This window comes from Camelus bactrianus, chromosome 32 (genome assembly GCF_048773025.1).
Source record: "Camelus bactrianus isolate YW-2024 breed Bactrian camel chromosome 32, ASM4877302v1, whole genome shotgun sequence".
Classification (NCBI taxonomy): domain Eukaryota; kingdom Metazoa; phylum Chordata; class Mammalia; order Artiodactyla; family Camelidae; genus Camelus; species Camelus bactrianus.
In genome coordinates this window covers 15320824-15343065 of record NC_133570.1, presented here as the reverse complement: position 1 = coordinate 15343065, position 22242 = coordinate 15320824, and the positions used below count along the sequence as shown (strand labels likewise).

Here is a 22242-nt window from a genome sequence, read left to right as displayed (position 1 = left end):
AAGTGGAAGCCAAACCCAGACCTACCCGTCCCCAAGGCCAAACTCATGGGAAGAAAAGGTCTACGGGTCAACAGAGGTGATATTTCAGAGGCCAAATATGCAACGTGGGGACGAACGCAAGAGACGCCAAGCCTCCGGGTGTGGACGAGCATGCGGGTGCTGAGAGGAGTGAATGGACAGTCTCTGGCCACGTCTGCAGGCTCCTGGGGCTCCTGGCCTCTTCTCACAGGACCCAACACCCCTCCAGCCGGCATCACCTCTACATCAGACATGTCTGTAACACCAAACGGAACCCTACTCGTTTGCTGTTTTCTCTGCTTTAGAATGGGGCATCTCAAGAACTCACACGGACTGAGACTGGTGGGCAGATGGTGAGATGGCCCAAGACCCCGGCCCCTGGTACGGGCGCCCTGGGTGAGCCCCCTATGCTGAGTATGGGGGGCCCGAGAACCAGATGGGAGAGGTGCTCCCTTCATTACGTTATACCCTGAGGCAAAGGGGATGGGATGTCCCCCCACCGACGGCATTCAAACACAAGACTGTCTGTAGCAGCAGATTCTCCTGTTGGCCTCAAAGAAGCAAGTTGCCAGCCATGGCTCCTCAGCTGCAAGACAGTGCACTCTGCCAAGAACCAGTGTGAGCTTGGACGAGGGCCCATGCCGCTGATGAGACCCCATCCCAGGCCAACACCTTGACTGCAGTCACAAGAGACCCCCAGCAGAAGACCCAGCTCAACTGTGTTGGATTCCTGGCCCACAGGAGCTGCAAGGTAATAACTGTGTATCATTTTGGACCACTGAGCTTGTGGTAGCTTGTTACGCAGCAGTAGGTAACTGACACAGCAGGCTGCTGCACACAGCCTGATATGGCAGGTGCTCGACATCTCTTGGCTGGACTTAACCGGACAGACTCTCAAAACGAATAGTCAAGTGTAGGCTAGGAAACTGGAAAGAAAGGCAGAGAAGAACCCCTAAGGGTGAAGAAGAGGTTCTGAATGGAGTTGGGAAAATGTGGTCTGCAGAGTAAGGGCACACCAATCCCCACTCCACCCTGACGCTGTCGAGAAGGAAAGAAGTCACAACCACATTTCAGAAGGTTATCTGGAGATCGGGTCTAGGGAATTCTAGGTCAAGACCAGAAGGCAGAGGGAGGGTAGAGGGAAAGGCAGAGGGGTAAGTCCACAGTTTACCATGGAAACCAGATAAACAGAGAAGACAAAATCCTGCTGCTTGGGTAGGCAAGCAAAGAAATTAAAAGAACACTAATGAACATTTTCACGTGCTTGACTTGGAAACACTGGATAAAAAAACAAAACAAAACAAAATATTCACTCCTGAGTCACACTCTGGAAGCAACGCAACCATATTCTCTCCCCAGGGATCTGCCTGGCACACAACCACTTAATGTCTCATGCCAGACTGAGGCAGCTCCCAGGACAGCAAGGGAGCCAGGAGCCGCTGCCAGCGGGGCCATCTGCTTACCGATTCCCACAGTCTGAACAGCATGGCTTCCCAAAGGGGACTGCTGCAGTCTGCACTCCCGGAGAGCAGGGGAGAGGGGAGTGAGGACTGATCTACATTGCTCTGCACCACTCAGCTTCCCTCTGGGCAGGCGGTGATCAGTTCTCAAGAGGTCTCCCAGAAGGCCTTCAGAGAAACCATCTAGATTACAGCACTGGGTCTGCAAAGGATGCATTCCTATTTACATCTTACAGGGATGTCGCCAGGTAGAGGATGAAGGCTGGTCCACTTCACAGGGCATCCACGGGAGTGGTCCTCCCAGGGCTGGTCCAGCCCGACGCACTAGATGCAGCACCTGCAGGGAGCCGGACCCTCTACTCCTGGGCCATGAAACCAACACTAATAGGAACCCCCTCTTCTGAAGACCAAGCATAGCCCATCGTGAACCTGGTTCTGTGCAAGGAGTCCCCACAACCTGCTTGCCAACCCCGAAAGGCTGCCGTTTTATCCATTTTACAGACAGAACAACGGAGACCCACAGAGGCACAGTAACTCCCAGAAGTAAAAGAACCCGGCTACCAGGGCAGGAGCCAGTTTTCCAACCTACATCTGCCTGACTCCACATCCCACGTCTTTCCTCTACGCCTTGCTCTTTCTCTTACACGAATGCAATTAAACGCAGAATCAAAACAAAGTCAATACTTTAAACTGTGGAAGTGCTGCGTGCAGGCAGAGAACTAAGACCCTATCAGTTAGGGACAAGAGCACAGGGACCTGCCAAGGAAGGCAGTGGGTGGCAGGGCACCCGGCACACAGAGAGACCGAGAGCCACCTGCCGAGGAGAGGGAGGCCACAAAAGTTTGGGGTGGGAGCACGCTGAGCTGGCCATGAGGACTGCAGCCAACTGGACAAGGAACTGGCTTAGAGAAACAGGATGGTCAGGGAGCAGGGGGTGGGACTGAGAAACAGCACGTGTGTGAGAGGCAAGGCCAGCAACAAGGGTGAAGGAGGAAAAGAGCGTGGGGACCAGGAGGTAGAAGCATGGGGCACTTCCAGACTGGTGTCCCTGACAGTGGGCACAGAGGGAAGGGTTGATGGGTGGCCCCTCAGTGGAACAGGGGAGGTACAAGGACCTGACAGATGATGCCACCAGGGGGCACCAGGGAGGAAGAGCACAGGTGAGATAGAAGATCCGAACCACAGGAAAACGACAAGGTCTCACTGCTTAGCACAGCAAACTATATTCAGTATCTTGTAATAACCTATATTGATAAAGAATATGAAAAAGCACATACATATATAACTGGATCAAAATGCTGTACACCTGGAACCAGCACAACATTGTAAATCAACTATACTTCAATTAAAAAAGACCCAATCCACGGACACAGCAATTTACTGGCTCTGGGCGAGTCCAAGATAACTTCTCAGAGGACCCAAAAGATGAAACTATCAATTAACGGTAAACAGAGGGGCGAGAAGAGGAGAGACGAACAGCCTACTGGCCCCACTTCTTCTCCTTCCCCAGCACCCAAATCAGGTCCTTTTATCTTCAGGATCAACATGAAGGAAAGAGAAATCTCTCCCCAACTCTCCTTCCCCTCAGAGGAGCAAAAAAAAAGAAAAGAAAAACAAAAGACCGACCCTTCCAAGAGTTTCTCTCTTGGAGAAACTCAGAAAGCACAGGGCTGAAAATGGAAATCTACACGTGGAGGTGAACGAGTTTCAGTCAACACTTAAACCAGGACACCAGAACCTGCGCTGTTTGGTGAGCAGGTTGGAAAGCAGGCTGGTGCCCTCTGCCTAAAACAAGGAGTGGACATCAAGGTGACTCAATGAAAGGGGTGCCTGCAAGGATGAGCCCAGATCCCCGACTCCAGCCTGGGTCTCTCGGGGTTCACGGTGGCGCTGGGGACCTGCTGGGAGGGATGGGACTCATGGTGGTCATCAGGGTGGTATGACGTCCTGGGAGGCAAGGCACCACCACAGGTTAGCAGGGGTCCTGGGTTCCAGCCCCGGTGCTGCCTCTAACCGTTACCTGGGCGACCTGAGCAAGTCCCCACACCTGTACGTCCAAGACAGCTGTTCAGCTGAGCCACCCAACTGGTCCCCAGAGAGGCGGCGTCACATGATATCCTCAGGCGTTACAGGGCACCAAGGCTCAGCTTTGAGTGCAACCTTGGGCCTCACGTTCCTCCCCTGTGAACTGGGGGAATACCCCCTCATAGGGCTGCTGTGAGGATTCAACTTGGCAACACGGAGAGCTGCTGCCACGCCACTTTCCTTCCCTCTGTAAGGTCCTCTCCAGCGCCAAACTGTGCAGAGAAAGGGGCCTTTGACTGGCCAGCAGCACATACACATTTTCCTAGTACTGCTATTTGTAAGTTCTTTATTAATGGAAACAATTCAAAACACTATGCTGTCAGCCAAGGAAGGGCAATTGGAATAAAACAAAACAAAACATAGTTCTTTGCCCCAAAGACTAGCTAAGAAAGAACTAAATACTACCTCTCGGGCAAGAGTCCCGAAAGAAAGGGATGAGCTTGAGGGGGAGAAGAGAGTCCAACTTCTGGTAAGGGCTAGAGAGAAGCTCAGGGCGCAGGGACGACCCTCCCCCCGCCCCGCCAAGGCGGTCAGCAAGCCCTCCTCCCAGCTCTCCCTACCCCAACAGTCTCCAAGAGCCGACCTCCACTTCTCCCCCTCCCTGCCTCCACCTGGAGAGCCAAACTCATCTACAACACGGCCCATTACTGCCCCCACTTGGGAGTCCGGTTGATTCCAGCCTCGGAACCCTGAGCAACCAAAACCCCCCGGGGTTGACCAGTACACGTGTCACTGCCGCTGGTCCTCCCTCCAGCAAACCGTGAAAACAAAGCCCCGGCAACTGTAAGAAGACATCTCTTTGACTTCCGCAGGCTGTTATTTCCCGACACACGTGAGCTTTGGAAATAACGGTGCCACGATAAAAGTGACTGTTCTCCCTCCCTTCCCTCAAACACACAGACAACTTCAAAGATGGGTGAGGCAGAGGCCCACCGCTTCTGCATGTGAGTGGAACCAGGAGAACACCCCGCTCTCGGTAATGACCCCAGTTTCTCAACACCTGTTTCCTTTTCCAGTTAATTTTCCTCAAACCTCCCAAGATGAAGCAGACATTAAAAAAAAAAAAAAAACCAAAACTGCACCTTTGAAATTCTGTTTACTTTTTTAAACTCTAAGAGTCAGAGTTTGAGACTGGCTTCCTGGTGCAGAAGAATACATTATCCAGTGAAGGGCTAAATCTTCTGTAAACCAACAAAACACCTAATTTTTGGCAAATAAAAATGCACCTGCTTGTGAGTACAGTAACTGAGGACAACTAGGGGAGCCTTTCAAATGAGCACACCTAAAGATTTCTCACCAGCACGCGCACGCATGCACACACACACACACACCCTGAATTAATAAACAAAAGGGAGCAAAGGTTGGAGTGAGCCCCCGTGTGGCGGAGGAAGACCGAGGAGGCAGCGCCTGCTGGGAGCAGAGTGTTAAGATCCACGTTATTGAAAAATGATCTTTTAATTTAAGGCTCAAGATGGAAAATCATGAACCAGATGATACTATCAAGGAAAACTTAATTGATATCATAACCAGAAAAATTAACCAACTTCCAGAAGCAGACAGGAATCTGCTTGAAAATGGATCAACATATTTTGGACTTAGTGCTGCTCTCTGTGGCCTACTAGCAAATAGTCTTTTTCGACACATCTTACATGTGACACAGGCTCGTATAGCTGCTGGATTACCAATGGCAGTGATCCCATTTTTGACAGCACACATATCTTACAAAGGTTTTGTAAGTTTACCTTTGAATACAGGTGATCTGCAATGTGAAACTTGTACCATCACATGAGGTGGATTAGTTGGTCTTATTTTTGGTGGTCTGTACCCTGCTTTCTTGGCTATACCTGTGAATGGTGGCCTAGCAGCCAGGTATAACTCAGTCCTGCTGCCAGAGAAAGGAAACATCTTAAATTACTGGGTTAGAATTTCTAAGCCTGTCTTTAGAAAGATGTTATTTCCCATTTTGCTCCAGACTGGGTTTGCAGCATACCTTGGGTCTAGACAATATAAAGTACTTATAAAGGCCCTTCAGTTACCCAAACCCAGCCGAGAAATTCAGTGATTGTTAAGCAAATGCATACACAAAAATAAAATTGTTAAAAAAAAAGGGGGTGAATGTTTCAAATCAGCAGTGTGCTTGCTGCAGGATGGGAAAGTGATAGCCAATTATAATGATTTTTTTTTTTAAGCAGAGGTAAAATCTGGAAGGAAGGATACCAACATACTCATCACGGTAAAGCCAGGGTGGTTGGAATACTGGCAGTGATTTTCCTTCTCGTCTAAACATTGCATAATGTTAGCAAAGCTGCTTATGGTTAAAGGTTTGTATCATTTTTAAAGCCGTTCTTTTTGTCTCTGTGTTCTGTACCATTTTGAAGGCCCTACTAAAAAGCCGGTGTTCTCTTTCTCGAGGCTTCTCCCTTTAGGAAAGGAACAAGAGTATTTCCTACCTGCTTGGGAGAAAGACTTCAGAATGAACGCTCTCAGTCTGCTTACCTGAGGTTTAACTTGCGTTCCTCATCGCTGCCAGCCTCCAACTGCAGAGAAAGAAGAGAGAAAGGATGTCACAGCTCAGACACCGCTATCAACAAGCCTCAGACACAAGGCTCACATTTTCTGCTCTGGTGTCTGAAAAAAGATACAGATGTCCAGGAAACCTGGCTCCTTCTAAAAAGCCGCACCCGTTCCTTCCCAGGCCTGCTCTGCTGTTCCTTTGAGTAATTTCCTTGGAGGAATATTCAGGTTTCCTGATGTTGCCCCACACGTTTTCCCCGGAATTGCAGCTCGATGCCTGTTAACAGGGTGTTCCTACCTGGCACTGTCACTCCACAGGCTCGTTCAGCCCCGAGTTTTCTATTTTCCAAGGTTGCTTTGGAGCTTATCCTGTTTCCCTTTTTTTTCGGGGGGGGGGGCAACGTCTTAAGAGAGTCTGTTTCCTCTGTGAAGCTCAGCACCAGCTGAGTGATCAACACCGCTTTAAGCCACAACACGCAAGTTTAAAAAAACAAAAAACAAAAAAACCCACCATTCTTTTGATAATGGAAGGTGGCCAGGATCAGGGTGTCTGTGGGTCTCGAAAGCTCTTGATGGTACTCAGAAAGGCTTAAAAGTTTAATAGAGGAGGGGAGGGTATAGCTCAGTGGTAGAGTGCATGCCCAGCACGCACAAGGTCCTGAGTTCAATCCCCAGGACCTCCATTTTTAAAAAAAAGTTTAATATAAAATTTTTGAGGCTATTGGTTTATTTATATACATGAAAGAAAGGGACATTTAATATTTTCCAAAAGTTACAAGGCCAAAGGGTTACTCCAAAAGTAACCATGATTTAAGCTTTGACTGCAATTTTATTTTTCAAGGAGAAAACTCAAATGAGAAGAAAACAGCCCTCCAAATTCAACCCTCTCCAAAAAAAAAACTACACATGGCTGATATTTGGCATGTTTGGTACGTTCCACGGAGGAGCCCACTGAATGGGAAACCTGGAAAGCAGTGACAGCTGGGAGAGATGTAAGGCTGACTGAGGACAGAAACCAGACAGAAGCCGGAGGTTGGGGGGGGGGGTAGAGGGTAGGGAGATAATGCAGGTAGGGGTCTGGGCAGCAGGGACACTCGCCAGAGTGTTAACTTCACCAAGGATTGCGTCCAGCAGAGGGTCCTGGAATTCCTGTGCTGTAGAAAGATAACGTGGGCATCATACTGTGCAGAGGAAGACACTGGGGAATAATCAGACAGTTCTCACGCTCCCTAACCCACGCTGAAGGAGAATTGGAAAAACCAGGGAAGGCTCTGCTGACCACAGGGCCCCCGACTTCGTTCCCAACGTGAAACACACACAGTACAACTCGCACAACCACAGGAACCAGGCGATGTTGGGAGGGTGCTCCTGGCATCCAGTGCACAGAGGTCAGCGTGCAGCTCTACCTCCTCCAAGACTCAAGACAGGACACCCACAACAGAGGACTTGCTGGCCCCCATGTCAGCAATGCTGAGGTTAAGAAACCCTGATCCAACCCCCCCAAAAAGGACTGGAGGGCTGCCCACAAAAAATGAGTCACCTCGAACGTTTGTCAAAAATCACAGTGTTACAACCCATTCCTGAAACTTATTGATTTATCTATTCTTGGGCTCTCTGCCTGTTCTCACAAAAGAATGCGATAGGCTAACAGTAAAATGACCTAAATGAAATAATTTAGAATGGACAGGTGGGGAGGTGTACAAAATTAAAAGGGAGGGAAGCACTGTTGGGCAGGTCAGGCTGTGACTTCCCTCAACTGCCCAAGTGGTACAGCAGGACCACGGGCTGGGAAAGGAAAAGAAATGCCCTGAGTGTCTCTGACTCAATGAAGGGGACACATTTCAAGGAGTGAGGAAGTGATCTGAGGATACAGACTTCAAAACCATTTAATTCTTGCTCACAGAGAGTCTCAGGATGAAGGGCAATGGAAGGTCAGTGATTCCAGAGAAGAAAGCTACAGATGCCCAAGAACACACGTAAGAGGGAAGCCAGCCCTTTCGGAGGAGCTGAGCCCCAGAGAGAAGCAACCCGAGGAAGGCGAGACCAGAGGCGGAGCCGGCCTGGCCCACGTTTCCTGACTCTGTGTGCACACACCTGCCCTCTCCGTTCCTTCTTGCATCTTCATGCCTCACCCCACCTGGAAGAAAGCCCCACCTTCTCAGGAACATCCCAGCCTCCGCTCATTCCCTGGGCCACTAATGCCGCTGACTTACTTGGGTCAAATAAAAGCTGGTTGAGTTTTATTCTGTATGTAGCAGGTCACTGGCACCTGGTGAAAATAATACTTTATATAATAATTTAAAATGTATCCAGTGGAAACAACCCCAATGTCACCCCCCCCCAAAAAAAAAAATCCATAGAGTGGAATATTACTTGGCCATAAAAGGGAATGAAGTACTAACACGTGCCACAACACAGCTGGGCCTTGGAAACATGATGCTGAGTGAAATAAGCCTGACACGAAAGGCCACACAGTGTCTGATTCCACTTATATGAAATGCCCAGAACAGGCAAACCCACAGAGACAGAAAACACATTAGTGGTTGCCTAGAGTTGGTGAGAGCAGGGCAGGGATGGGTGGGAGGGAGGCTGTGGGTGATGGATGGCTAAGGGGTGAGGTTTCTTTTTGGGGTGATGAAAATGTTCTGGAATTCACGGTGACGACTGCCCAACTTTGTGCACATCCTAAAACCCACTGAGCTGCGTACTTTAAAACGGTGGATGTATGGGATGTGAATTATCTCTCAGCTAGAAAATAAAATAACAAAATAAAATTTTACAATGTGTCTAAGGCAGGAATAGATCAGGTGTAAGGTAACGGAGGCAACGAGTGGGGTTTAGAATCAGAGACCTAGGCCGAGAGGCTCTCTGTCTAACCCCTTCCTGCAGCTTAACTTTTCACTCACCTTACATCATTTCTGAGAAAGGACCGTGAGATTAATGCAGGGAAGTACTGTTAACTGCAAGGCAGTAGAGTAGGAATGATGTGGGAGAAGAGATATTTCTGGGGGGAGGAGAAGCTACTGCAGCCTAACTTCCCAGCTGCAGGCTGCTGGCCACCATGCAGAGGACAGGCTGTTGGAATCATCCATTTGCAGGCAAGGTAACTCATTAACGGCCTCTCCTGGAGAGGAAGGGGTTGTGAGGTTCAACCTTGCAGCCACTCGGAGAATGTCCCTGCCAGTCCCAGCAAAACAGGCCCACGAGCTGCCCCACCAGGAGCCGGCAGGACAGACAGGGCTGCTAAACCCCAGACAGGTCCTCCTCTCCCCCAGACACACACAAACCTCTCCGTGTTATCACTTAACTTCCTCCAAGGAGAAGGGGCTTGAATTGCCCTGATGCTGGCGGGGCCACTTCCTGGGTCTGCAGGGCCCCTCCTCCAACCTCCTTTCCCTTCTCTAAACAGTTCCCCATCTCCTCCTCCAGCTGCTGCGTCTGCAGGTCAACACTCGGCCTGGCCATGCATGTGAGTTTAGACCAGAGGCCTTAACCGGTTCTCCTGCTCAGAGGCCTCAGGCCCAGACTAGCGCAGTCCAGCCCAACTGTGCACTCGAAGGACCAATTCCCCAGTTGACCCAAGAGCACAGAAGAGCCGGCCCCACACAGGCCAGGTCGCACGCAGACCCACAGAAACCCGCATGGAGGCACTCTCAGCACCAGAAAGCATTCGTGCAAACGCAGAAACCCTAGAATCGACCTCAGGCACACAGCCAGATACACATAAACATGCAGCCGGGAACTACAGCACAAAAAGGAAAAACCCAGACTCAGCTGCACATGTAAGACACATAGTCACAGGGGCTGAGTCTGAGCTCATTCGGCCACTGTCACACACTGACATGGACCCCTGAGAGGCACAGCCACTAACGCCCAGAGCCAGAACTCCAGGGGCATGCGGTTGGGGAAACAATCTCACACATTCACACGGGCACCCCGGTGCCTCTCCCACAGCATCACTCAGGCACGGTTCCCAGCAGACAGGCCAAAGAGTCACACACAGGGACAGGCACACGGCCCAGCACACACACAGCCCAGCACACAGGGGAAGGGACTAGAGCAGCCACAGGAGCATCTCAGAACCGGCATCTCACACACAGTCACCCAATCAGGAGTCCGGATCCCACATCCCAGTATCCCGCACAGTCACCCCGCCCCGACGGGGGTCCCTGTCACACACACAGCCTCATGCAGTCACCCCCACCCGGGGGTCACACCCCCTCACACCGGCACACAGCCTCCTGCACAGTCACCCCAGTCCGGCTGCCCAGGCGGGGTCGTCCAGCGGGGACCCCGCAGACCAGGGACCCCTTGAAGCTGCCCCGGCACCCATCGCCCCGCACTCGCGGCCCAGGCCTGGAGCGGCGGCGGCGGCGGCTGGGCAGGGCCGGGGCCGCGGGCCCGGGGCTCACCTCGCTGTTGCTGGCGGAGGAGGCGGCGCTGGGCGTGGGCGAGCGCTGCAGGGTCACCAGGGCCATGGCTGCGGCGCGGCGCACGGGCGCCACCGAGGCCTCGGACGAGAGCCGCCGCCGCCGCCGCCGCCACTGCCGCCCGGGCCGGGCCCGGGGCGCTCCAGGAGCCGCGCGCGGGCGGCCGGGCCGAGCCGGGCCGGGCCCGCCCCTCCCCCTAGGCGTCCGCCGCCGCCCCCGCCCCCCGCCTCCCGCGCCGGCGCGCGCCGGGCCTGAGCGCGGGGAGAGGGGGGCGCGGAGGGGGGGAGCGGCCGGGGCGGGGCGAGGGGCGGCGCGCGTGCGCGGCGCGGGAAGCCCGGGCCGGCCAGTCACGTCCCCCGCGCGCCCGGTGCGCGCGCTCGGCTCCCGGCGCCCAGCCCGCGCCCCCGAACCTCCAGCCTAGGGACCGGGAGCGCGTGCGCTGGCTAGTGAGTCGGTCCCGGAGGCCCAACCCCTGCGCAGGAGGGGAAACTGAGACTCGGAGGCCCTGCCGCCTGGAATGCGCCGGGCGGGGAGGCACAGGGACCGGGAAATAAAAACCTCCTGGTGCCTGCGCCCTGAACCCCAACAGGCAGTCTGCACAAATTCCTTCCTTCATTCATTCTTTATGAAATATTTATTTAGGACCTACTAAGTGCCGGGCATGGAGTATCCAACAGAGAGCAACACAGATTAGGCCCTCTTTTCAGGGATTCCATAGAGGTGAATCAAATTACCAGGCACATTTTAAAAAGTATGTTGCCAGTTTTTTAAAGTGAATTTCTTATATGCGTCCAGAAATCCAGCCAACTCCTTGGGAAGTCAAGGAGCGCTTCTTAGAAAAAGGGGCATTTGCTCTGAGGACTAACAGATGAGCAGGATTAACGGGTGAAGGGAGAGGATACTGCTCTAGGGAGGGGGTGGGGGAGGGCCTGCACAAAGGCCCGGAAACTGGCTGGGGAGGTTGTCCGTCAGAAACCGGATCCTAGGGATGGAGGAGAGGGAAAGTGGTGAGAGTCGGAGTGCCCTCTAGAAAGCTCTGGCTGCCGCCTGGAGAATGGACGACGGGGTAGAGGGGTGAAGGGAGACCAGGCACCGGCTGCTGCTGTCGTCCTGAGGGGACGTGACTGATATGGGTATGGAGAGAGGGACCTGGAGTAAGATACTAAGAAGGTGGTACTGGCTTGACTCCCTAATGGAAATCTTCACTTTCATCCAGATCCCCTCCCTCACCTCTGTCTCCACACGCTCATTGTACAAGCATCCACAGATTTACTGGTCCAGCCCTGCTCCCCATCTCAGCCAAGGGCTCCACTATCCATCTTACTGTCCAACCAGCAACCTAGGCAGCCTCCTGGATCCCTCCCCCTTACCCCAGATCCAGGGACTGGGACCATCTGCATATTCCCTCAGCATCCTTCATCTCAAAGGTGGTTCTCAATGGGGCCACCACAGCCCCTATGGAGCGTTACAGAGTGTTGTAGGGTTTGGGTTTTGTTTTTTTAATTTGTGGGAATATTTTTGGTTCTCATGCAGATGAGGAGGGGAGAGCTATTGGCGTTTTGGGGATTTAGAGGACAGAAGCCAGGAATGCTAAAAATCCTGCAACGCACTGGACAGTGCCCCTTTCCCCCCCACCAAGAAAAATTGCTCCATTTCATCAGACTCCTGTGTGGGTGAAAAAAACGTTCATAATTATCTGCAGCCAGAACCTAACTCCATTTTTACACATCAGCATAAAGTCTTTTTCTGCTGAATTTTCAGAAATGCAACTATGTTCAAATAGAGCGATGGATATACTTTGCATTGTGTGAGAGCTTTGTCAGGAGCTGTTCATCATTTGGGAAAAAGGGTTTATAGAGGGAAACACTACTCGTAATACTGGAGAAGTCAACCCAACACGCCGGCATCTATAGCTGGGCTCGTGGTGGACAGACTCCTGTACTTTTTCAGCACTTATTTTAAAATGTCAAGTATAAGACAAAATTACAGGCAGTATTTAGTTGACTAGTGAATATCTTACTTGTCAAAGCCGAACTCATTTATTAAGAACAGACACACAGAAGGTAGAGGGTATAGCTCATTGGTAGAGCACGTGCTTGGCAGTGTGCATGAAGTCCTGGGTTCAATCCCCAGTGCCTCTGCTAAGGGATAAATAAATAAGTAAATAAATTTTTAAAAATGAAAATAAAATGCATATAGAAACACAAAGGACCTAGAATGGTCAAAACAGTTTTTAAAAAACAGACACACTTCAACAGAACGTTGTAAATCAACCATACTTAAATTTAAAAACAAAAAAACAAAAAACGAGACACACTTCTGAGACTTCCCTGTGTCCTCCTTGTGCCCAAGATTTTACATAATGAAATGGATGTTTGTTTCATTGTGATGAATTCTTGTATGTTAGGGCACTAAAGATTTTGGGGTTTTTTTTCAGATTATGCTTGGAGGTCACCTTTATTATCTATGTATTTGTTGCTGGTTAGTGAAGTCATCATCACAAGCTAGCTGCAAAAGGGGTGTGGGGTTTTATGGTTGAGAACCTTAGGCTGGTGGTTCTCAAATGTAAGGTTTGAGAATCCCCTGGAGTCAACGCAGACTTGAAGGCCCACCCTCCAGAGTTTCTGATTCTCGCAGTTTTCAAGGAGGCTAGAAATTTTGCATTTCTAATCAGGCCCTAGTGACACTGACGGTCCAGGTCTGGGGACTGCAGTTTGAGAACCGCTCCCTGTACAAATGCCAAGGCCTCCTTACTGGTCCTCTCCAATTCATCAAGAAATCTGTACCAAGCTCTGATCCTGCCTCCCAGAGAGCAGCAAGCCCTAATTCCCCTACCCTGGCCCTACTCACCTTTCTACTCACCCCCACTGTCCAGAGGGCCTCCCCTCCCCTTCTCACTTCCTCTTATAGCTGAGGGGCCTCTTCCTCTCACAATTTACTCTTGCCAGATACCACCTCCAAAGAGCTCTCCCTGTCCCCTAGGCTGGATGCAGCATCCTTCCCAGAATTTCATAGCTCTCCCCCCTTCTACCCCAGACACATAGCAAGTGTCCCTCAGTGTTGTCACAGCTATGGCTCTGCCTTGTCACATAGTTTCTAAGAAAAACCTCAGGAGCTGGTCTGGGACCAGGGTGAGGGCACAAAATGTAAGGGGGCCACCAAAAATACACCAACAACAGAAACCCCAGTAACCAAGAGGACTGTATTTTAAAGAATCAAAAGTTATGCAAAACACCTGCAATGAACAAAATGTCAACATTTTAAATAACTATGAGTTCCGTATATTACTGATTTTTTTCTAGTGCCTTGGCCTCCGATGCAGCACAACAAGGCACTTTTCCTGATCCCGTCTTGATTTGACCCTGTCTTTATTTAAAATTTTGATCATTCTAACCCCTTCTGTGAAAACACCCTGTGGGCTTGCTTTGTGGCCTGCAAGGCGGGGTGGGGAGGCAAAAAGAGAAGAGAGAACCCCCTGGTCTGTAGGCTACAGGAAACCCCAAGGAGTGGAGGAGGGGAACCAGCTGTAAGAGGCAGCTCCAAAGTTTTCTTGCATCTGGTAGAGCCCTTTCCATTCTGTGTCACCATCATTATTTTTTCTTTGTAATTTATCTAATTATCTTTGACCTTGTCCTTGCAGTCTCAGCTCAGTTTTGCAACTATTAAAAAAGAGCAAGTTATTGAGTTATTTGCTGTCTGCTAGGTGGTAGGCAAAGTGACTTGCAAACGTGTTGGGAACTTGGGTTTATTCACATGTGAATGTTCCCCAACTCTGGCTCTAGGGCCACCTCCTCCAGGAAGCCTTCCCTGACCCGAGGCTGGATGAGGCGCCCCTTATCTGTGCTTCTGCAGCCCCTCTGCTCCCTCCTGGGTTGAGCATCTTCATTTATTTCTCACCACATTGGTGTGGTTCTCATTTCATGGCTGAGGAAGTAGATGCAGAGTGGTTTAGTTACACACCCAAGGTCACATAGCTAGGGAGTGGTGACACTGGCATTTGGACACATTTTTTTTTATATACTGTGGAACTCAGACAAAAGGCAATTTCTCCCCTCTGGGAGATGGGAAGAGAACTCTACAGATAGTTCCCTTTTTAGACCAACTAATTTGCAATTTAGAGGTAGTAGAGGTCTGGTAGACAGAATAAGGGTCTCACAAAGATGTCCATGTTTCAATGCTAGGAACTGGTGACTGTGTTTCCTGGTGGTAAGAAGGACTTTGCAGGTATGATTAAATTAAGGGTGTTGAGATGGGGAGATTATCCTGGATTATCTAGGTGGGCCTGATATAAACCCAAGGGTCTTTGTAAGAAGGAGGCAGAAGGATCAGAATGAGAAGTAGGAGATGTGAAAACACAAGCAAGAGGCTGGAGTGATGCGAAGAAGGCTGTGAGCCAAGGGATGCGGTGGCCTCTAGAAGCAGAAGGCAAGGGAGTGAACTCCCCTCTCATAGTCTCCAGAAAGAACACCGTCACCTTGATTTTACACTTCTGACCTCCAGAACTACAAGTGATTAAGTTCCTGTTGTCGTAAGTCACTGCATTTCTGGTACTTGATTGCAGCCACCATAGAAAATGAATCTAAAAACGAAACTACTCATACACTGTGTTAGAAAAGAAACAACAGACCCCAAATGGAGTCGCTTGCGCTAAGACCCACATCAGCAAACTTAAGACTTGAGACCTAACCTAATTGCAGTTGCAACCTCCCTGGGGAATGTAGTCTTAACTGGTCAGTCTGGAATTTTCTGGTTAGCACCCAAGAGGCAATTTGCCACATAACCCCCTTCTGTCGCCCATCTGTAAGTTACTTAAGCCTGAAACAATCCTCTCCCCACTTCTGCCTATGAAGGCCTTTCATTTTGTACAGCTCCTTAGAGCTCTCTTCTCCTTGCTAGCTGGGATGCTACCGGTTTATGAATTATTCAATAAAGCCAGTTAGATCTTTACGGTTACCCAATGCCATGGTGATACAGGCAAGTGGGGTGCGAGAGGATGGCTGTGTCCCAGATCTCAGCTGAGGCCCTGGGATGCTCCCCGACAAGTGAAGGTCTGTGGCTTCCCACAGGAAAGAATTCAAGAGGTAGCAACAGTGGAGTGAAGGTAGATTTATTCAGAGAGATACACACCCCATAGACAGAGTGCCGGCCACGAGGTGCGGGGTTACCATTTTTTGTGGGCTCAGTAACTTCATATGCTACTGTGGGAGGATCATTCCAACTACTTTGGAGAAGGGACGGGGATTCCCAGGAATTGGGCTACCGCCCACTTTTTGATCTTTTACGGAGCCTGAGGGAGTGCCACTTAGCACGCTAATATATTACAATAAGCATATAAGGAAGGGCAAGGTCTACTGGAAGTCAAATCTTCCACCTTTTTGGGAGGAAACTTCCCATTGGGAGTTGAATCTTCCGCCATCTTGGTGCTAATTACTGTGTCATTCTTTTCGTGGTTGTGCCCTGCTCCCTGCCCTCCTGGCTCAGTGGGTTGATCTGCGTTCTTCCCAAAGATGTTGAAGTCCTAACCCCCCCAGGACCTGCAAATGTGACATTATTTGGAAACAGGGACTGTGCAGATAATCAAGTTTAAGATGAGGAGATTAGTGTTGTGGGACATAATGCCCGCGAGGCCTGTCAGTGACAGAGTGACGCATGTGTGTTCGTAAAAGAATTTACCAGACAGAAAGTATGGGAAGAGAAAGGATTTATTAGGGTACATTGTCATGGGCAACAGTGGGCCACACAGACAAGAGGTGCCTGTGTGGTGTGTTTCACAAGGTGCCTGACCAGCTAATGTGCAAGTGTCTGATTGGTTATAGGTGAGGCAAGAGGTTTAGGGTCCGTGAAGGGCAGTGGGGTTTGTGACTCTGATAAGGTGGGCTGAACCAAGCCAGCCTGAGCCCGAGCTATTGTGAGATTAGGCATTCCCTAGGGCTGTTAGTTTGTTAGGGGAAACACGCCCAGTAAAGAATGCACTTGATCTGTTGAGGGATCAAAGGCAGGCTTCCGAAGAGCCCGGAAATGGGGGGTCGTTGGACTTTGAAAGACGTCAGTGGGCCCAACCATTAGGGTGGGTCCTAATCCAAATGACTGTGTCTTTACAAAAAGGGGAAATTTAGACTCAGAGATGTGAACAGTGGAGTTATGCTGCCGCAAGCCAAACGCACTTCACATGGCCAGCGAATCACCAGGAACTAGGAGAGAAGCACTGAACAGATTTTCACAGCCCTCAGAAGGAACCAACCTTGCCAACAGCTTGATTTTGGACGTCCGGCCTCCAGAACTGTGAGACAACAAGTTTCTGTGGTTTTAAACCACTTGGTTTGTGGTACTTTGTGACAGCAGCCCTAGGAAGCCAATACACCTAATATTATCATTTCCTTGATTGTTGGAACTGAGGCTCAGAGCACAGCTAAGATTTGAACCCAGGCTGATCAGACCCCAGTGAAGGAGTATAAAGCAAACAAGCTGACTTCCCTGAAGCAAAACTGTTGTCTGATTCATTCTTTACCGAGAATAACTTTAAGCCAGAGGCTACGCTCCAGGAAGGATAAAACAGGCTGATAATCTCAGAAGATTGGACAGACCCTCCGGACTTCCTCCTAAAGATTCATTGAGGTTAAGAGAAATGGAGCGCCCTGTAAAATGCCCTGATGGTGATCACCTTTTCTGTTCCACTCAGTTTTTCTATAAAACCTCAAGGCTCCAACCCCAAGATGGGCTCTCAGTCTTTAAGGCATTAGTCTGCTGTGACTCGCTTTGCTGGGCAAAGCAACAAAGCTGCTCCTTGCTTCCAAAACTTGGCCTCTGAGTTTGAATTTGCTTTTTGGGTTGCCGAGGCTGATTTTTCAGTAACACCAGGGCCCATGTATAGGTTCTGGGAGGGGGTGGGAAATAAAGCAGGTCACCAAACACTATATGTCTGGAGGATCCCAGTTTTGGAAGAAAAATGTGAAGAGTTATAAAACTCTTACAAAGAACAAAAGAGAAGATATAATGGTGAGATGGAGAGAATTTGTTTTTGCATGGGAAGACTCTTTATAGTAGAATTATCAATCACTCTAAATTAAATTCAATGAAATCCCCTTGGAAAGTCCCACCTGAGGTTTTTGGGTGGGAGGGGTCTTGATTAGAGATAACTGAATGAAATGATAATTATTAAAAGCAGGACAACAGACCCTGAATGGAGTCACTTATGCTAAGCCCCATGTCACTAAACCGAGCCTTAATTATGATTTTATTTTTCCCAGGGATGGAATCTTAAACCAGTTACCCAGGAATCACCTGATCAACTTTCATTAGGTTATCTAGACCTCTGCCATCCCCTAAAGGAGCGTAACCTTGCAATATCCAATCTGTTTTTTTTTTTTTTTTTTTTTTTTTTGCCTAATACAATGTCCTTATTCTGTTCCCTCCTGCCTACGCAAGCCTTTCACTTTTTACAGCTCCTCGGAGCTCCTTTCTGTCTGCTAGACTGGATGCAACCCAATTCATAGATCATTGACTAAAGCCAGTTAGAGCTTTAAAATTCTATTCAGTTGAATTTTGTTTTCCGACACACTTATTGGACATACATTGTCCTTTTCAATCACGATTTCATCTTAATTCCACAATAGGGCAAAGACTCTAGTTACTGAATTTTTCCAATCGCAAGGAAATGTTATTAGCGTCCCTCCCCCATGCCAAATTCTACAAATAAAACTTCAAGAAGGGACTTGTCTGAGATTCTGGGGACAGTGAGGGGTGAAGCTGGGGTTGACCTCAGGCATGTTTGACACTAAAGTGTGTACTCTTGGACCTCCTGCCAAGTGGCTTCCTGATTGTTCCCTGGTTTCCTTAAGTACCAGCCTGAGACCGCATAGGTAGAGAGAGCATGGTTAGGGTACCAGCTGAGTCTGCCTGCCTGACTCCAGAGTCCCTGGCCTTAATCACTAACCACCAAAAAAAGAAGGGTAAAGAGAAGTGATCTGTTCTACCAGACATTAAAACATGTGACAGAGCTGCAGAAATTAAAACAGAATGGGCACTGGTTTAGAAAGCCACAGACAGAGAACAATGGAGATTCCAGGAATAGACCCAAATACACAGCAAAGTTTAGTGAATGATAAAAGCACAAAGGTATCAGTGGGGGAAAAAGCGAGTGATTCAACCATCAGTTTTGGTGCCATTGGCTAGTAGGTCAAGCTGGATCCCTACCCTCTTCCATTCTCCCAAATTAATTCCAAATGAATCAGGTATTTAAATGTAAAAAAAAAACAAAAACCCTCAAAAGTTCTAGAAAATCTGTGTAAGTAATTTATAATAGGGGGCAGAGAGGGGAAAGGATGCCAAAATCATAAAGTGGAAAAAAAGGCAAAGAAATTTGACTCCCAAAAAGTTGTAAAACCTTTGTATGACAGACAAATTGGGGGAAATCTTTGCAACAAAAGATAGAGTTCTTACAAATTAATGAGAAAAGTAGCCAACACACTTCAAGAGGAAAATGAGAAGGGGGGAAAAGGCACTTTATAAAGAAATAAATCTCAAAGTCAATCAATGTGTGAAAAGATTTTCAGTTTTATTAACAGGGCTGGAGCTAGGGTAGGGCCAGTGAGGGAGGTTTGCAAAATTTAAGGAGGCTCTCAATCTCAGGATGGTGGAAGTACAGAGTGGACACTGGGGAGTTGGCACCTCCTTAAACTTGTCAACTGATAGAGTCCTTCTGGAGGGCTGTCTGGCAAAATGGATCAATATTTTAAATGTACAAACTCTTCGGCACCATGATTCCATTTTTAGGAGTTGAACCTAAGGAAACAGACAAATACGCCAAAAAATGCATCTAGGATATTTGTACCATTAAAAAAGTGACAGGGATGGTCACCATAGGGATTGACTTTAAAAATTGTTACACCCACCTCCAAAGGGATCCTGTGTGAAATGGACCCACCATTCTACAGTCGTACAGAAAGGTGTTCAGGACGTGCCATATCGGTGACGAACAGAATGGGAGTCAAAATAGCACATATAACATCACCTGGATGTGTTTATATTTTGTTTTGCTTTGTTTTAACGGAGGTACTGGGGACTGAACCCAGGACCTTGTGCATGCTAAGCATGCCCAGCTCTAGCACTGAGCTATTTCCCTCCCCACTGTTTATGTTATGTTTGGGGATATTCACCCAAAATGTTAATGGCCCTTGTTTCTTGGTGGTGGGATTGGTGGCAGGTGATTATTACTTCCTCCTTCCTACCTTCTGTATTATATAAATTTACAGAGGTTAGAATGATGCTAGTACTTAGAAAAGTTATAATAAAGCTAATTTAATCGAAGAGAGAAAGAGTAGGGGGAGGGTTAACTGGTTATTCTCTTAACTTCTCTAACTTCACCTGGCCCCCTACAGAGTGTTGCCTCCTGCAGAGAAATCTCCCAGTCAACGGTCCTTTCACCCTGGCTCGAGTGTATTTCAGTGGTGCTAGAAGGTCACGTTGTTATCAACCAGCTGGTGGGTCAGAAAAATCATCAAGTCCAATAGCTTGGGCCAAATAAACAGAAGTTGCTTCCAAAGGTCCTTTGGAGGCCTTCTGCAGCCTCCCATTATTATGATCAGTGAACTTTGGACTTCAGAGTAGTTTCTCAATGTCCTTATGATCAAGAGACTGAGTAAGCCCCATACCCCTGTGGGACTAAGGGCACATCCTGTCCTCTCTTTGGGCCTCAGTTTACCCAACTGTAAAATGGGCAGATTCAACCAGGTCAGAGTTTCTCAACACTTTTCCTCCCCCCCCCGAAGCCAAAACTCATACTCCCTTCTGGTTAAGATAAAAATCTCACACCCTTTCTGAGGGATATCTTCTACTTATTCCAAAAGCCAAGAATATTCTATGGAACTTGACTTCCTATAGTTTGTATCATGGAAACAATAGGTGTCACCCCGCTCCCACGTCATTTTCTAAAGTTAAATACTGCACTGAGTTTTCTTTTTACACCCAGCACAGGACTCTCTGAAGTCCTGGCCCACCTCTGGCCCTGTGGTGTTGGAGTTCTGGGTGCCCGGGGTCCTTCTCAGCTCTCAGTAAAGCTCTCCAGGGTGGTGGTGGCTGAGGGTTCCAGCTCTGGACACAGACTGCCCGGGTAAGGCTCACCAGATATAACACCGGGTATCCTGTATATTTTTAAATTTTTTATTTTAGTTTTAGGGGGGAGGTAATTAGGTTTATTTATTTATTCATTTCGACCGAGGTACTGGGGATTGAACCCAGGACCTCGTGCATGCTAAGCACACACTCTACCACTGAACTGTACCCTCCCCGGGTATCCTGTATTTTTATTTGCTAGATCTGGGAACCCTCGCCTGGGTTTAGATTTGGACCTCGGCTTGTAGGCTGTGTTATTATGGCAGGTTCTCTCTTTTTCTCTTTCTCTTTCTCTCTCCTTACTTCCTCCCTCCTTGCCCCCTTCCTTCCCTCCTTCTTTCTTTCATTCTTTCTCCCTCTCCCCAACCACTTTTTCTAACTGTGTCAAGTACATTAATCTTAATCCTAAAAGGGCAGCTTGATGACTTTTCACCTAGGCATATGCTCTGTAACCATCACCCAGAGGAAGGGGCAAGTTTCCAGCATCCCAGAAAATTTCCTCGTGCCCCAGAGGTAATCATTCTTCCTATAGCTTCTTTCACCATCGATTAGCTTGACCTTTTCTTGGATTTCCTATATTGGAAGCATGCAGTCTGGGCTCCCCCTGCCTGTCTCCTTCCACTCAACACAATGACTGTGAGATTCACCCAGTTATTGTGGGTGACAATATTTCCTTTTTCATTGCCGTATAATATTCTATGGTGTGAATTGTTTGACAACATCACAATTTGTTTGTCCATTCTCTAGCTGATGGACATTTAGGTTGTTTCTGGCTTGGGGCTATGGAATGTGCTTGTACAAGCCGTTTGGTTGATGTATATCTTCATTCCTAATGGGTATGTACATAAAAGAAGGGCTCCTGGGTTTTAGAATTGACATGTTTACCTTTAGTGGATACAGAAATCATTGCTAGAAAGAGAATGCGGGGAATGTGAAGATATCTGGCTAACTTTTGTTAACTTTTAAGTGTTCCCGTGATGAATAAGAGGCATAAGGAATTTCCTTAAGGTTATGGGATATAAAAATGACATGTGACTATTGCAAAAAAATTCAAATAAAATGGAAGCAATAAGTAAAAAGTGGAGTTCATCCATCTTTTTTTAAAATGACTGAGGAAAAATACTACGCACTAAGTGTTCTGCATGCATTTTCTTATGTCATCTGCACGTTTTTATTTAATGACGTCAAAAGTAGGGGGCTAGAGGCTGACCCAAAAGATACCTCACCCAGGGCTGGTTGGTTCCTCTCTCTGAGCCACAGTCTCCCCATCCACACAGTGAGGCGCCTGGTGGTCTCTGGGCTCTAACATCATAGCTCCGGGTCTAATCTAGCAGAGGAAGGATCTGGCATCCAGCCATTCGTGTCTCTGGGATACAGGAGCAAAGAGCCACACATCCTTATGGTCTAGACAAGCATCGCCTTGCGTCTCTCCTTGGCCTCATCCACTCAACATCCCAGAATGGCATTAGTCTGGCCAGCTGACCCCAGGAGCCCCTGTCCTATACCTCTGGCCTCCCCTCGGAGGCTTCCAGGCTGTCCACCCCCACCCTGCCGGCCAGACTCACAGTAGCTCAGGGAGCCACCCTCCCCTCCCCCAGGGTGGCAGCAGGACGAGGAAAGAAAGA

At 48.8% G+C, this 22242-nt stretch overlaps 1 protein-coding gene and 1 pseudogene across 1 annotated transcript in view; one reads left to right on the top strand and one right to left on the bottom strand.

Moving 5' to 3' along the window:
* Nucleotides 1-10689, bottom strand: part of SSH1 (slingshot protein phosphatase 1) — a 58283-nt gene extending 47594 nt beyond the window's left edge. Inside the window, exons 1-2 of the mRNA XM_074356591.1 lie at nucleotides 10490-10689; nucleotides 6060-6100 (exon numbers count right to left, since the gene is read on the bottom strand). Of these exons, the coding sequence (XP_074212692.1) occupies nucleotides 6060-6100; nucleotides 10490-10555 (107 nt within the window). The 5' untranslated portion in view covers nucleotides 10556-10689. The remainder of the gene's footprint in view (nucleotides 1-6059; nucleotides 6101-10489) is intronic.
* Nucleotides 4344-5760, top strand: LOC105075660 (transmembrane protein 126A pseudogene; annotated as a pseudogene).
* Nucleotides 10690-22242: the final 11553 nt, after the last annotated feature.